We start from the raw sequence: 16,708 nt of genomic DNA, 5'->3' as shown, positions 1-16,708 counted from the left end.
ATAATGACGTAATTATCTAAATAACTGCTGTGGCGGTTGTTTAAAATGATCTGTTCATAGGAACCGATTCGCAAATTTGAGTCAGGCAACTTACAGCAGAAAGACCCATGCTATGACAAACCCTTTAAAGATTAATTCCTCAAAACTTACTAGAAACTATTATCAAGATGTTGCTAGATATTTTTGTTACAGTTACTCATATTTATATTATTATTGATGATTTGATTTCTTATTAAATGCATTATTAACAAATAACTAATTTTCGTAGTTGGATTTTATAGAATTATGTGACACCAAATTTAAATGTTTGAATAACAAATCACAATTGTAACATGTATTTTTTAAGTAGGATTTTATTATTTAAAATTAATTCTTAGTATCATACCTACTAGTAAAAATGAAAGCTTAATTTGTGTAATAATAGTACCTAAATTGGTAGTAGTATCTTTAAAATAGTTCCTAATGTTTAGAGAGATGCATATTAAACGAAATAGTCACACATGTAGATTTATGATTTATAATTTAAGAGTGCTTGTGTGGAGCATAGAGGAACTGGACTTGGTGTTCTTTTCTACCAAGAAAACAGGCTTTTATAAAATCATTTTAATCAGAGACAATAGGAATTAAATGTTTTCTGCTGTATTAGGCAATGTCTATTGAGAAATGGATTGTCATGTCGTGTTAAGACACTGCTGGTAGTTGTCAAGTGAGGAACAATACTCTTCCTTGTTTCTGATTCAACCCGTATGCCAAATATTGCATCACTCCTCATGGTGAGGTAAAAACCACAACACTTTGAAGACCCACAGCGAATATCATCGTCATGCATTTCACAGAGAACTGAACAGACAGCTCACCACACAAACAACCCAAATTCGATAATCACTCCCTTAAGGTCTTCGTTTGCCCTGAAAATAAGTTTTAGTTGACAACCGGAGTCTAAGTCTTACATTTTATTAAGAGATATTTCCTATACTGCAATATATTTATATACCACCGTTCATCATAAAGGAGGGGATGAATTCTTACAAATACATCTGTCATTTTTAGTCATAAATGTTATGTTTCTTTTGGAATTAACAGAATTAAATCAAGACAATCTAACACAAAACAGCGCTGGTAGAGCAAACAAGCCGCACAAGTGATGCAATCTATGACAAGTTTCAAATAAAACAACATGAACAACAACAAATTGAACAATGAATTTCTGAGTTTAAAGACTTTCTCATATAATTATACAAAAAGTACCAGCAGGTGCAACAAACAATGGAGAAAGGAAGTCCTGTTTGGGTCAGTTATTTATAGATGGCTTAACGCTCATCCTGTAATGCATTTAAGTATTTTAAAGTAACAATTTGCAACTGACATGTCATTAATGTAGAAGCAAATACTTTCACAACAATGGTCCAGTTGAAAGATTTTAAGCCCCAGGGCTAATTACCGAGATGTAATGGGTGCTGTTACAGGTTACAGATTGTTATTTAAAAAAATAATGGTCTATGAGAAATGGTCACAATAGTGAAGAGAGCGAGAATGGGTGTCAATGTCCAAATCCAAACAGACAACAAGATTTAACTAATTCATAATACTACCACATGCTATAGAAATTAAATTGTCAAAATAGCAAAACTCAATCATCAAAATTGCTTACAAAGTCTACAGTTTATCTCAAGCTGACCTTTCTGGGCACTGTAACAAACCAGGACGAGTGTATTGTGGTGAAAACCTATGTTTCTGAACTTATAACTGTGGTAGTAGTGAGAGATGGCTTCTATTGCTGGGTTAAGCCTGTGTCTTGGTAAGTCTTGGCATATATAAGCGCGCTCCTGTGTCTGTTCGTTTAAAATGGATATATTAGGTGCAGGAGGCTGGAAGTAACATTCATAATCCACGGGTTCCTAGTGAGATTCCCCGTTGAGTGAGGAACCCTCCCCTCGTGGGGACGAGGATCTGGAGATCCCCTTCTCTGTGTTGTCTGAGTTGGATCCGCTCTGGCTGTGGTGGTCTCCAGATGCTGCGCTGGAGGACGAACTGGAGGAGGGCTTACTTTTCTCCTTAAAGTCTGTTATGATAACCGTCAGATCTCCCACTGTCACTTCCAGATGTTGTGCACTGCTGCGGTCCACATTTTTTAATCTGGGCCTGCAGGATAGGGAGCAGAGAACAGATCAGACATGCTAGCCTTGTATTCACTTAAGCTGAATAATGACACTATTGTCTTCTGTAGAGCTTCTCTCATAGCGTTTCATAATTGATGAACTTGACAACATAGACACTGTCATTGAACTAAACTTAGCTGCACTGAGATACTATTGTCTTCCGTAGATCTGCTTTACAGCTGAAATTTAGTTTCATAATCGATGCATTTAGCAACATCAATACCGTAATATACCTGTTTAATAGTGAGAAGCTGCTTTGAAACATTGAATCTGTATTAAATAAAGTTAAATGGCTTGTTATATAAATAAAATTGACTTGAATTGCTAGTATAATAGAGCATAAAAGTGAAAACGGCAGCCTTGGTTTTCCAAGTATTTTCTCAATTTTTCATAGGCAATTTAAATTAAATCAAGGAGGCAATGAACCAATTTGAAGAAAAGTTTTGTATGTCAAAGCTGGCTTAACGTTATGCAGAAGGTATAAAGAAAGCTCTGTGCATGTAGTCAACTGCATGCACAAATGTTCCGGTGTGCGCTGTAGCCTGTATCATTTCATATTCAAGCGTGAAAGAAACTATGAGCATGCAAGTTAAGTCACGAAGTTACCAAAAAGGCGATTAAAGCTCTTTTAAAACCGTGCATCTATGCATGTATTTTTTATACACGAGTTACATTTAAGAACATGTTTCTGAAAATGCAGTGGTTTTCAAAACTGTTATGAAGCACTCCAGCACTGTCTCCCTCATCTAACACACCCAATTCATCTCATCAGCTCATTAGTAGACACTTTAAGAGCTGGAGTAGGTCAGAAAAGGTAAAGAGTTGTGAGAAAATACATGTCAGATCCACATCATGTTCAGCAGCCGCAGCTCTTAAAGGGGTGGCTGATTATGATTTCACCTTTTGAACTCTGCTAGTGTGTAATGTCACTGTTAGAGCACAAACAACATCTGTAAAGTTTTCTGTAAAGGACATATTTTCTTTTAAAGAAATTGCTGTTTAAGGACTAGCTACAAAAAACGGCTGGTAGGGACTACAACTAGAGATCGATCGATATATCGATTTACTGATATTTTCAGGTGTATTAACCAAGAGAGATGCGCAAAATATTCAGAGCTGGAGGGCATGAGGACTGGAATTGAGAACTGCTGCATTACATAAATGCCTGATATGTAGGCTAGTTTATGCAGCTTTGCTCTAAGAAATAGAGACCAATCCCAGAGTCATGTTAAATAATCCATCAAGACGTAACTACCTGAATTAATATGTAGTCATGAATGAGCGCATGTTGGAAATAAAAGCGCTGAATTTAATTCTCTCTCTGTTGTCTATGCTCATCGTTAGCCTTGTGAAGTCAGAGTCACGCAGATAATCCGTCAATATCCTCTCCCAATAAAGACGTGACTTTGCATGAGTTAAATAATACAGCCATGAATGAGCACATGTTGGAAAAAAAGCGCTGAATTGAATTCTCTCTCTTGTGAAGCTGCTTTCATATTGCTGTTCAATTAGCTGGTTGATGTGGTTGATGCTCAGGAATTGCTCCAGCACGGCCACCGTATGCAACTTTTAACAATATTCACTTGTTTAAAATACCCTAAATTGTATTAACATTTAATATATAGCCATTATTTTGCTAATAAACATCTAAATAAATACAACCCAATGGAAATTATTTATTACTCCTGAGGCGTCTGCTGTTGCTTAGCAACAATGACGCGCTCTCTCCATGAAGACGCAGAAATTTCTTTAAAAAGGATAAATGGATTTCCATATACAGCTATGATCAGCTGTTCCTTCATCTTGGCTGAGCTTTCAACGTTGTTACGGGAAAGGATGGAGCTGAATGTTTAGTTCTTGTCACATGACCTGTGGTGCGCTTGCGGCATTCTGAAAAGTTGAGATGTTTTTAACTCGATGCGGTGCGGACGCGCCTGGAAAAATTATGAGCACGCATACCGCGCGCCTACATTGGAAATAACGAACTTGAGCGCGCAAAAGACGCGATATGTGAACGGCCCCTAAGAACTGCAGTCTTCTACAGTACTTCAAATATGCCGTGGAGAATCACAGAAAGTGACCGAATTCAAGAACATTGTTGCGGCATCTCTCAAGCAACGAAAAAACACCGCTAACTTGGAGAATGCAGTGAAAACTCCTGTTCTCGCATCTGCCCTAGACCCTCGACACAAACATGTCAGGTTTCTCGATGAATACATGAGAGAAGTAAAAAAAAAAAAAAATTTTTTAAACATTATCAAAAAATTTTCCTTGATGCGAGTGGTGAGGATGCAGCCGCCGTCACTAACAATGAAGAGGATGCAATGCCCACTCGTCAGAAAAGGCTGAGCCAGTTCTTCAGCGATTATTACAGAGAGTCCAGCCGAGACGAGTGGAAACAGTTCTTGCTGGAGCCATGTATTCCACCAGATGAGGATCCCATTCAGTGGTGAAACCAAAACACGAAGCGCTTCACAAAACTTATTCGCTTAGCACACCGTTATTTGTGGGTCCCGCCAACGTCTGTGCCGTCAGAGCGCGTTTTCTCACTGCGGCCTTATTGTTAACCGACTAAGGAACCGACTTTCCCCCGAACATGTTTACATGCCCGTATTTCTTAACAAGAACATGTAAAACAATAGAAAAAAAAAGCAAAAAAAGATTTGCTGACAGTTTAAAAGTTTCAAAGTTAATTGTAGGCTACGTTCTACAATAGCCTTAATTGCTGCAGGATGCTTTACGTTTTTTCTTTGTTCACTTTTTTTTTTTAATCTGTCCTTTTGTTTGTTTGCACGCATTGTTAAAGGTTTTCAGCTACAAAACACGATGTGTAATGTTCAAGCTTATTGTGTGTAAGCTTTTTCAAAATGACAGAAACCATAAATGTTTCTGAAAAATAACGTCTGTCTCATTAAACTTAATTTAAATAAATTAATATTTGAATATTCGTTTATTGTGAGCTCAAATATTCGAATGTGATATTTGTGGAAAACGCCCATCCCTACTATATTCCAATATTCCAGAGAATATTATTCAGTGAATTAACATTATCGAGTGAATTATTCTTGACTCTGTAGCATTAAACAGCTTATAAACCTACTATAACGGTAGTTTAAAATCAAGTTGATACGACTCCTGTCCTTTATTTTCTCCATTTGAAAACATTAGACATTCAAATTTGTTTTGCTTATTGTTAATATTAGTGTTGTTGCTGTTGATGCCTTTTATAAATAACATTTTTATTGTAATATACAGATTAAATTTAACATGAAAGACAAATTTTCAATACTTAAAAAAAATGACTAAAAAGAGGAAAACCCAAAGTGAAGTATGTTCTTTTTTCACTCAATCATTTATTTACTTTATAACAGTTAATAAATATCGGTTGTGCATATCGGTTATCGGGCACATAAACATGCAAATAATTGGTATCGGTTATATATATATAAAATAAAATAAAAATTTCAGTCTATCTCTAACTACAACAAGCTTCTTATTGGGTTTGTGGCATCACTAACTCCAATGTTTACATTAACCTTGCCCCCGGGAACACACAACTACCCATAATGGTAAGGGTGCATGACATTTCTGGACGACGTGCACTAGGAGGTTAGCGAATCACAAACACACTGAGCCCGCAAACCAATCAGAGCCCATGGTGTATTTCTGAGGGAGGGGCTTCATAGAACCAGCAACTCAACAGACTGTTTTGAAGAGAATGGAAACAGTGGTGTAGAATAAAAGGTAAAATGTGAAAATTAGTGGGGTTTTTTTTTCTAATCAAGCATGAACATGTTAAACTGCACCCAATAAACACAATCAAGCTTTGGAAAAATGCTGATCAACCACCCCTTTAAAGAAGCCAAAATAACCTTATAACCCAGCTGCTATGTCTGTTAATCAAAGAACAATAGAAAAAAAAGGTAATAATAACTTCAGTAGCTTTAAAGATTAATCTATATTTAAATAAAAACAGTGTTTGATCATTTTATAACTTTTTTTATTTGTAATTTTCTATTTGCTGTAGGTCACAGATAAATATGACATTTATTATAATGGGTTTATATGAAGATTGATTTAAGTTTAAATAAATCAAAAGTTATTTTTTTAAAGTCTAATGTTAAAATGTATAGCTCTCAGTTATACTGTAATGTTGAATGGCTATAATCATTGGTTAAATACTAAGAAAAAATAAATTCAGAGACATCAGTAGTATTAGTACCAGTGGAAAACAAGATTGCCATTAAACAAATATTAAAAATATACTTTATGTTGTTTCTACATTAATTTGAATATTGAATGTGAAATTATTGCAATATAAAATTATATAAAAAAAACTTTAAGTGGGATTAATTGCGAGTATTGATACTGACCTTAAACTCTGTAACAATAGTGTAATATATAACAGTTTGTGAGTGTATTTCACATTGCTTCATGAAGGCATCAATCCCTGTTTCTCACTGGTGGAGATCTCATTACGATGCATGTGTAGTGTAAGTGTACAATTTGTTACAAATATTTGTATAAGTGTTGTATAATTCTCAGTGCAATGCAGTAGGTGAAATATATTTTATATTAAATTTATATATTTCATAATAGTTTTCAAAAGGACTGCAACAATACATGACATTTTTCAGAGTGAGCTACCTGCAATATATAAAATGCAAAAGACAGCCGCTTAATTTGTTTAGGGAGTAGGAACTATGCAGTAAATTTATAAACACAGAGACTGTATCGCAATATTTCACCTCATTTTCTTGTGGCTGTTCTTTTTCAGTGTCGGTTCTTTCTCGTTCTTGTCCTTCTCAGTCTTCTCCTTTTTCTCTTTCTTGGGCTGTGTGGGTGAAGCAAACTGCTGTGTGACTTGCTGTGCTACCAGCTGGGAAACAGGACGAGGTTTCCTGTGGGGGGAAAAAAGGGAAGACTGAGAGGCGAGAAAGCAAGATATTTAAATCAGGATGACATGATTCAATCTCACCAGGGCCTGATAAAAAGGACTACGTGGGAAAGAGCAAGTTAAAACAGGCTTGAACAAACAAGTGTTGAAGCCTGTAGAGAAATCTTTCCTACATAGAGTAATCTGAGAAGAATGTGTTTTCTCAACTGTTGAGAAACAGCCGCAATTACACTCATCTGTTTTCCTTTCTACAGCAGGAAGACAAAAACCAGTAATTTAACTTCCTAATATAAGCTAATATCCCCTAATATACTAGTTCCCCCTGTCTAACCATAACATTGCAATAGCCTAACTATTATACTAATTAACACATTGACTTTGGCAGCCCTAAAATGTTTTATATATATATATATATGTATGTATGTTAAACCATTTAAAACACCAGATCCAGATTGAACCTATTGATGTAAATGGTCAGAAATTGTTAGAACAGCCCTTCTTGTTCTACTAACCTTGTCCTACTATTGTTTATTGGTAGGATACTGTTTTGCTGTTGTCATTTCAACACATCAGATGTTGCACCCCTAATTAACAACCTGACAGCTGCGGCAACTACAGATTCTATCTAGCCCTATGAGTTAACCATACGGATCTCAGATCAGAGCTCCGGGTGAAGTCCCCTCAGTAGCATGGCGCTTTGAACGACAAGGATGCACTGTGACCGTTGCTCTGTCAAGAACAACAGCTGTTACACCAAAACCAGTCAACAACAGGGCAGTATGAAGGCCAGCATCGCTGCCTTCTGCTTTGCCAACACACACACATACAAACACAGTGATTTTAAAAACAGCTTCTTAGTATATGCGCACTGGTGCAATGTTTACGCTTTCATCTATAACCCCGGGTGCTTTAGGAATAGCTAATGAAGTTACACATTGTGAAATTAAGACATCTAGATCCTTAAAGCATAGCAGCCAAGAATCGGTCATTAGCATTGATCCCAAGCCCAAGGCAAGTGAAAACAGCCATTATTAGTTGTTGTTAGCTGTCTGCCTACCTCACTCTGCTGCATGTCAAGACCTGGCTGCTTGCTGTGGACTCTTATCACCCTTCACACTCAGCGCTGTTAGAAGCACCATTCAGAGGAAATCAATCGATCACTTTGTGATGTATTTCCTCAGTGCCAGTCAGATTAAATTGGCATTAATGTTGCTGATCCTGCTTATTTTTGTACATTTGTCATGATGTTGAGAGAGATTTTTTGTGGAATTACTCATTTATTAGTCAGTCATTATTCACTCTCCTTCTCACGTGTGTGTTGCAACTATGCTTTTATCTGTGCTATTAGTTTACATTTATCCCAACAATAATACAAAAAGACAATGAAAGCCAGTTAATATTAGAATTGTGCAACAATGACTCGCTGACTGTATATTATCCTACTTATTACATAAATAGTATCAAATAAAAAAATTCTATATAAAAAATGGAATACGTTCACATTTTTGAGTAAAGAAGAGACAATTCAGTGAAATGAGAGACATGAACAGCCATGTCATAAATCTAATCCATGTCAAAAAATAAAATAAAAACATGCTAAACATAGCCAAAGTTTTAAAAAATAATTAAGAAGAATGACTGAGAATTTCTGTGCCGAAAATCTTACTTCCGGGTTTGTACACGTTTCGGATGGTTTTTTTCGATCGTGGATCTAATGACGTAGATGAGAACGGAAGTCCTTATATGAACATTTCTCTCGGAAAAGCGCGCCTGCACACCCGTTGGCCAGAGGAAAGCGAGACCGCGCACATCAATGCGCTTCGAAATCGTCAGCAGCGCTGCATATGATTTGTTCAAGAATGTCTCCAAATAAGTGCGTTTTTGGATGTGAGGAAAAGTTTACCGTGTTCAGCTTCCCCAAGAACCCAGCGATACATGAACAGTGGATGCAGTTTGTTTTTCCGGGGCAGCAACGGAGTGTATCAAGTGCGTTTGTGTGTTCTCTTCATTTGAGTGACGAATGTTTTATAAACAAGTTGACTCTGGATTTGCACATATTTTGCTATTAAAATATGGAGCCATCCCTGTGATAAAAGACCCAAATTCATGTAAGTACAATTGCACCAGATTTCTGTCTTGTGTTGAAAATCAGCCCATAAATGAATATATGGTAATGGAAAAAACACGAAACATCAGTATTATTGCTCCACTCACGGCACGGTTCCAGGAGCCCTGCTTTTTCCGGAAAGAATCGGAAAGCTGTATTTTTCTTTTATAAATATGAAAAAACTAAACACTTTTTGGATATATGAAGGATGCAGTACTACTCTATAGGTACTCAAGATTAACATGAGATTAGGAGAAACTGTGTATGTTATGTACCCTTTAATTTGTAATGTCCCAATTATATTTTTAGGATGCATCAACCATTTAATAAAAATCAATTCATAAGGGATGCACTGCTAATTTAATAATTAATTATATAATACGTGGCTGCTAACTTAACTTACATTGGATTGCAAATATATATATATATATATATATTCTGTAAAACAAAAAATTAAATTAAATTACATTTATGCATTTAGCAGACGCTTTTATCCAAAGCGACTTACAGTACATTCAGTCTATCAATTTTTACATATCACGTGTTCCCGGGGGAATCGAACCCCCAACCTTGCGCTTGCTTGCTTGCTAAGTGCAGTGCTCTACCAGTTGAGCTACAGGAACATTGAAAAATTTGTTTAAATCATTTAAATGCTTAAAGTAAATTGGGCACCACGACATAATAATGTGAATTATGAAAAAAAGTCACTAAAAAAATATATTCATTTTCAGATTTGCAAAAGATTAGTGATATTAAATTAGTGTTTGATGTAAAAATAAAATTAGTATGTATGTATTATTTAATATCAAACATTGGCGATAAATATGTTCAATATTTAAATATAAATTCTATCATATCAACCAATTATGAATGTGGTACCATTATATTTTATGTATTCTTAACAAAAAGTCTCTTACCTTATTTTTTTTTGTCAGTTTCCTTGTTTAATAAACCAGATGTATTGAATTTCTTCATATAATCAGATCAATGCCAGCTATTACATCAAAACAAATTTTTCCCACATTACGGTGTTAAATCAGAAGGACACGAGGGCTGCTCTCCTCTGAGCCAAGAGTCTCTCAGATGTGTTCATATCTGCATGTTTATGTAAAAGCGTAATAATTGTACCAGGAAGGCTTGTGTACTCATGGGCTTGAATGATGGGAGGGGACACCATGATTAATGCGCTACACTGTGTGAACATGCAGTCTCCATACTGCTCCTCTTTTCGCTCCACTGCCAAGCCCCTGTTTGACAGATGGCACTCTGCTTCCCACCGTCCCACCTCTCCACATTATGTTTTTTGGTTCTTTCCAATCGTCTGCATTTCCTTTTAACTGCTTTTCAAAATCCCACACTGAAGTTCCACACTGCTTCTCCCTCGCTTCAGTATCCAGCTTTCTCTCCTTTCATCAAAGCCCCATAACTGTCTGAATCAAAATGAGGCCAACTCATTTGAGACAGTACGGGCATGCGCCTTTCGCAAGCTTTTGCAAACTATACGCAAAATGTATCTAATAAATGACAACAGGCGCTTGTAATTAATGAAAAATATGAATGTTTTATGTGGCTGTTTGTTTATTTGGCAGAGGCATGATGGGAACGCTTCCTCAGACTGCATTAGTTTCGCCTTTTTGGGCAAAGAGACGAAAATTCACAGAGCAGCACTCTGAGTTTCTGCACACAAGCAATTAGAGAGGATTTCACATGCTGCTCAACTCTTTCAAATGCCACACTGTAGCAATTGACTATTCATCTAACAACTAACACCATATAGCATGTTAAAGCCTTTGTATAATTTAAATATAATAATCCATTGTACAATAATAATAATTACAATATGCATTAAGTCAGGTGAACCCAGAACAAGCCTAATTATTCAAGACTTCCTTTAGACCCACTGATTTATCGCATTCATTTAGCAACAAGAAAAAATCACTGTGACAGCAGAATATGATGGTTAGATTTATGCTTTGCTCAGTAATCATTTGCAATTAGGGATGGACCAAAATGTAATTTCTAGACCAAAACCTAAAATTCGGGATGCATTTGGCTGAAAACTGAAACAGCTTTAAATAACTATTTATTATTTTATTAAATAATGTAAAGTAGTTTTGAAAGACTTCATAATTTTAATTATACTGAATAAAAAAATAATAATAACCACACTTTTATTGAAAGTATAAAACTGGACAGAAAATATTAATATTAAATATCAATATATTATTTTTATTCAGTTCTATGCATCAGTATCAGATATAACCCCTTTTTGAATTATCAAAATAATGTACAGGTGCATCTAAAAAAATTAGAATATCATGGAAAGGTTCTTTATTTTTTGTAATTTAATAAAAAAAAAAAAGCAAACTTATATTCTAGATTCATTGCACACAAACTGAAATGTTTCAAGAGTTTTTTTTTTTAATTCTGGATGGTTATGACTTGCAGCTTAAAAAATTCAGTATCTCAAAAATGTGAATATTTTTCTCAAAGATCTTAAAATAAAATTTACAAAACAGAAATGTTCAAGATCTCCAAAGCAGGTTTAATCATGCACTCAATAATTGGTTGGGGCTCCTTTTGCACAAATTACTGCTTCAGTGCGGCGTGGCATGGAGGCAATCAGCCTCTGGCACTGCTGAGGTGTTATTGAAGCCCAGGTTGCTTTGATAGTGGCCTTCAGCTCCTCTGTATTGTTTGTCAGATGTTACTTATTTTCCTCTTCACAATACCCCATAGATTCTCTGTGAGGTTAAGGTCAGGTGAGCTGGCTGACCAATCAAGCACAGTAATATCATGGTCAGCAAACCACTTGGAAGTGGTTTTGGCCCTGTGGACAGGTGCTAAAGTCCTGCTACAAAATGAAATCCGCATCTCCATAAAGCATTTAAGCAGATGGAAGCATAAAGTGCTCCAAAATCTCCTTGTAGATGGCTGCATTCACTTTGGACTTGATAAAACACAATGGATCAACACCAGCAGACGTCACAGATCCCAAAATAATCACTAATCCGGAAACACACTGGACTTTTGATTCTGTGCCTCTATAGTCTTCTTTTGGACTCCAGACCTTGATTTCCAAATGAAATGTTAAATTTACTTTCATCTGAAAAGAGGACTGTGGACCACTGAGCAACAGTCCAGTTCTTTTCCTCCTTACCCCAGGTGAAATGCTTCTCATGTTTTTCTTGTTAAGGAGTGGCTTGGTTTTAGGAATGTGACAGCTGTAGCCCTTTTCTTGAAGATGTTTCTTGAAGTGTTGTAACTCTTGATGTGCCTACTCCAGCTTCAGTCCACTCCTTGTGAAGCTCTCCAAAGTTCTTGAATCGGCTTTTCCTGACAATCTTCCCAAGGCTGTGGTCATCCCTGTTGCTTGTGCACCTTTTCCTACCACACAATTTCCTTCCAGTCAACTTTCTATGAATATATTTTGATACAGCACTCTGTGAACAGCCAGTCCTTTCAGCAATGACCTTCTGTGGCTTACCCTCCTTGTGGAGGGTGTTGATGATTTGTCTTTTGGACAAATTTCAAGTCAGTAGTCTTTCCCATAATTGTGGTTGCATGTTCTGAACTAGCCCAAGAGGTACCCAGTATTTATACTCAAATTAATCAAACTAATCAAGCCCAAAATGGAATAATCAATTTTTTTGAGGTACTGTTTTTTTTCCCCCTAAGTTGTAAGTCGTAACCATCAGAATTAAAACTAAACAAAAAAAACTCCTTGAAATATTTTAGTTTATGTGCAATGAATCTAGAATATAAAAGTTTTTTATTATTATTATTAAATTATGAAAAATAAAGACCTTTTCCATGATATTCTAATTTTTTTTAGATGCACCTGTATAGTTCTACAAAGCTATTATTAACGTTGCACGAAAACCACTGAAAATGCCTATTTGGGTGGCTGAAATTTTGGTGCATCCCTATTAGTAAACGAAATCCTCTGTTTGTCATCACCACACTGACAGTCATGAAGGATGATGGGTCCAGTTCTTTTAGCGATACAGCTATAGAGCTCACAGGTTATGTCAACAATTTATAACCGACAACCTTAAACTGGTTGTGACAGCACAAACATACATTAGTATCAAGTCAAACAGCACTCCAACATAAAAAATAAAAAAAACACATAATAAAGCCTTCTTCTTTCCAATCTGTCATCGTGAGAGGTCTTGAGTATGAAAAAAAAACTGCTTGGTTTAGAGGGGACATTCCCTCCATTTGTGGTAATTGAACGGTATAATACTCTCTCCTGCAGAGTGAATGCTTTCGCTGGAGGGCAAAATGTGTCGGTACACTGAAATTAGAGGTTTGCCGGCAGGTTCAGGGGGTCAACAGGGTAATGGCCTGAAATGCTCAACGAGAAGCTCTACAGCTTCATCAATTAAATGTCAGTCTGTCAGCGCAAGGTAACAACTAGGTAAACAAATCACTCTTCGAACACGAGCAAATATAGCCAGTCGAAATAACATTAAAAAAAAAACATTCACTTAGGAGCTTGTATTGTGTAATTTAAAAGGATAATTTACCCCCAAATAAAACTTGACAATTTTTTTTACCATCCCATTGTTCAAAACCTATATGACTTTCTGCGGAACACAAAATAAGATATTTAAAGCCCGTTTTGCCTGTTTTTGTCCTTACAATGTAATTCAATGGGGTCCAAAACAACTCAGGCCCTTATTGGCATTCATTGTATGGAAAAATTAATTTAGTATGCTACTCCTTTTAAAGAAGCTCTCCTTTCTTCATAAATAAGCGACATGTGAGAATCGCATCAAGAGGACATCATCACCTATCATTTGTGGCCATCCTCGAGGCATTATAACAGGGCAGATGTGCAATCATGGGTTTATTTATGGCCATGAGTGTCCGTGTGTGTGCATCCTGATGTGATGATCCCTCTTCTGATGATGGGATTCTTGATTAAGCCATTGAATGCAAATGAGTTCAGGCCGTCTGGACGCCAGCTGCTGTGGTGGCCTGGACAAGTGACAGCACCCCACCCCCACATAAAAATCCTCTGCCCTCTCACACGCATTTCTGCTGTGAAAATTTGTTAGCTTTAAAAAACTGCTGTAACAATGCTTTGATTTAGCATTGGTAATGGGATTTGAAACTTGAAAGATAATTAAACCTTTATAAACAATCTCCCTAAAGAAAGATGATCGTTATCTGGTGCTGTTGTTGAGAGCTGAGGTCTGTCATGATCATCATCTTCATCTACTTTTAGTGTGCGTTCATGTTCCAAAGCGCAGATGAGGAATGTCTTACTTCCTGATCTCATCAGGGAAATAACTGACTGCCGACTCAGTCGCTAACTGTTCCAAAACAGGATATATATGACACATGAGATGAAAGTGAGAAAATACAAGCCCATTAAATGTCTTCTCTGATGATCATTAGCACTGTCTCATGGATAGCTGCCATGGGAAAGACGTTATCTGTAAGACCAGTACAAGCAGAGTATTGGCTGACACTGACCGTAAAACCTCAGAAAAAACATTCACCTCATTCTCTATGATTAATTGAAAAAATATGATTTGGTTTGTCATTCAAAAACACTTAAATTGAAGCTCAAACCAAGCAGCTTTCTGTTAGTGAGCACACCAAATTTGCATGACCACCTTGAAGCTGTTGTGAAATCTATAGTAAATATTTCTCCCTCATGCAAAATTTCAATTCTTATTTATATTACAATTCACCAAATGGCAGTAAATGTGACCATATTTCTAGAAACTTTAAACGATATTAATGATATTACAATGATTTATCCTCCAATATACTAATAAATATACTTGAATTTATTACTCAAGAATATTATTTTCCATTTCTTCCCCATTTCTGTGAAATATTGCTGGCAAAAAAAAAAAAAAACATCTGTTGTCAAAAGTGTAGTGAACAAAAGCATAACTTAAACCGAAGTTTATTATAAAACCACTTTTCTATTGGCCAGCATGGTTAGTTTATATGAACAACTTAAAACCACTGCGTGGGGAAATCTTTCTCCCTCACGCTAATTTTCAGATTCCTATTGATGTGACTCAATTTTGACTGGTAATATTTGAACAATGGTTGAAATTTAAAGGACAATGATAAATGTCACCACACAACATTATCATCACAAAAGCATTTAAGTGCTATACCATTAATACATGTATTTATCATAGATATTATCGGTAGTACCAGTGCACCCCTAATGCTTTTACATCAAAACAAGAGGAAAGACATTACAAAAAAATACTTGCCTCATTTTTTATATTTGCCTTTTGACACACAAATTGTGAAGATTATGAAAATAAATATTTTTAACAATTAGAATTACATTAAATATACAATTATACAAGCCAATTTATTGACATTATTTTTAGATTGCTAATAGAAAAAAAGAACAGGATTAAAGAGATTTGCTCATAGGTTGTGTCATACCCAGCTAATGTAGTATAATTACACTGAACCGAAATTAAACCCCAATTACTTCTTAAATAACCTGCTTTAATCGGGTATAATGGATGTACAAACAGAGCGGTTTACTAACGTGACACTGACTGCTCACATTTGTTCCTGAGGTTATAAACATTGTATAAACTGTTATTATTAAAGACAAGGCTGCCTCAAAACCTAGTGAGCTGGCTATCTCGAACGCATTCTGGGGTATCGAATGAAGTCCGAATACGAAGAGTGGGTCAGATATGAAGCAGCAGTTCGCATTTAGACATCGTTTGGCACTCACCGCGTTGACGTGCCCTTCCTGACATCGCACATCATGCATTTGAACGCTTCGGCGCTGTTCTTGAATGTACACACGCTGCAGTCCCAGTAGCCGTCGTCGGAGGAGGGCTTCGCTTGCCGTTTCGGCCTTCAAAAAGCAAAACAAACAGAGAGAACATCACATCTCGGACTGTAGAAATCTCCCGACATACATATCTGATGCTATCCATGCACAACGTCAGCCAGACGCCTGCGCAAGCGACGCACTCTTTAATGAAATGACACTTTAGGTTGATAAAACAGCCAGTCCGCCATGGTGGCCACTCTGTTGCGTCTTTCTCATTCACGCGCGCTGCCTAACGGTCTGCTTCAAGCCCTGAGACGGTCCCGAGTTTCTTGAAGCCACCGGCTGTGGGAGTTTCTTTCTGTTTGTTTTTACCTCGTCGGACTCCTCTTGTCTCCCATGCTTCAGAAACTTTGTTCGAAGCGTCACAGGCTCAGCCGCCTCTCGCGCTCGGTCCTCTCGAGCGGCTCCCAGCTGTCGTAGAAACTCCAGCGCAGCGGCCGTCACGTGTCCCTGTTCGACCAATCCAGCGCCGATTTATTTTCTATAAAGAAGGGTCGTGGGGGGTTATATGAGAGTCGTGCTCCCGCTTCACCCCAAATCAACTGGGGGCCGAGCGAGTGCGAAATTATATATATATATATATTATATATATTTAATAATAAATATATGCAAAATAAATAAGCTAACCTAAAGTCCACATGAAATCAAATTTTACTTTACTTTACTAGCGCACATAAATAGTCTTGAAATTGAAATTGCAATAA

General features: G+C 36.6%; 1 protein-coding gene across 1 annotated transcript; it reads right to left on the bottom strand.

The window, feature by feature from the left end:
* Positions 1-938: 938 nt before the first annotated feature.
* LOC113048164 (YY1-associated factor 2) lies at positions 939-16,475 on the bottom strand. Its single transcript, XM_026209759.1, has 4 exons — positions 16,317-16,475; positions 15,900-16,025; positions 6,908-7,060; positions 939-2,142 (listed from the first exon to the last, which is right to left on the bottom strand). Exons 1-4 carry the CDS (start codon positions 16,340-16,342, stop codon positions 1,899-1,901), a joined length of 549 nt encoding a protein of 182 aa, XP_026065544.1. The 5' UTR covers positions 16,343-16,475; the 3' UTR covers positions 939-1,898.
* Between the last annotated feature and the right edge of the window lie 233 nt (positions 16,476-16,708).

This window comes from Carassius auratus, chromosome 29, assembly GCF_003368295.1.
Source record: "Carassius auratus strain Wakin chromosome 29, ASM336829v1, whole genome shotgun sequence".
Lineage (NCBI taxonomy): Eukaryota > Metazoa > Chordata > Actinopteri > Cypriniformes > Cyprinidae > Carassius > Carassius auratus.
Note: the sequence above shows the minus strand (reverse complement) of the source record. Positions and strands in the feature narration are given on the sequence as shown.

Excerpts from the sequence above, each read along its gene's own strand:
- LOC113048164 (XM_026209759.1), bottom strand. The coding sequence starts at position 16,342 with ATGGGAGACAAGAGGAGTCCGACGAG. Across the intron at positions 16,026-16,316 it reads GACAAGAGGAGTCCGACGAG|GCCGAAACGGCAAGCGAAGC; the intron begins GTAAAAACAAAC and ends TGCTTTTTGAAG. Across the intron at positions 7,061-15,899 it reads AGGAAGGGCACGTCAACGCG|GAAACCTCGTCCTGTTTCCC; the intron begins GTGAGTGCCAAA and ends TTCCCCCCACAG.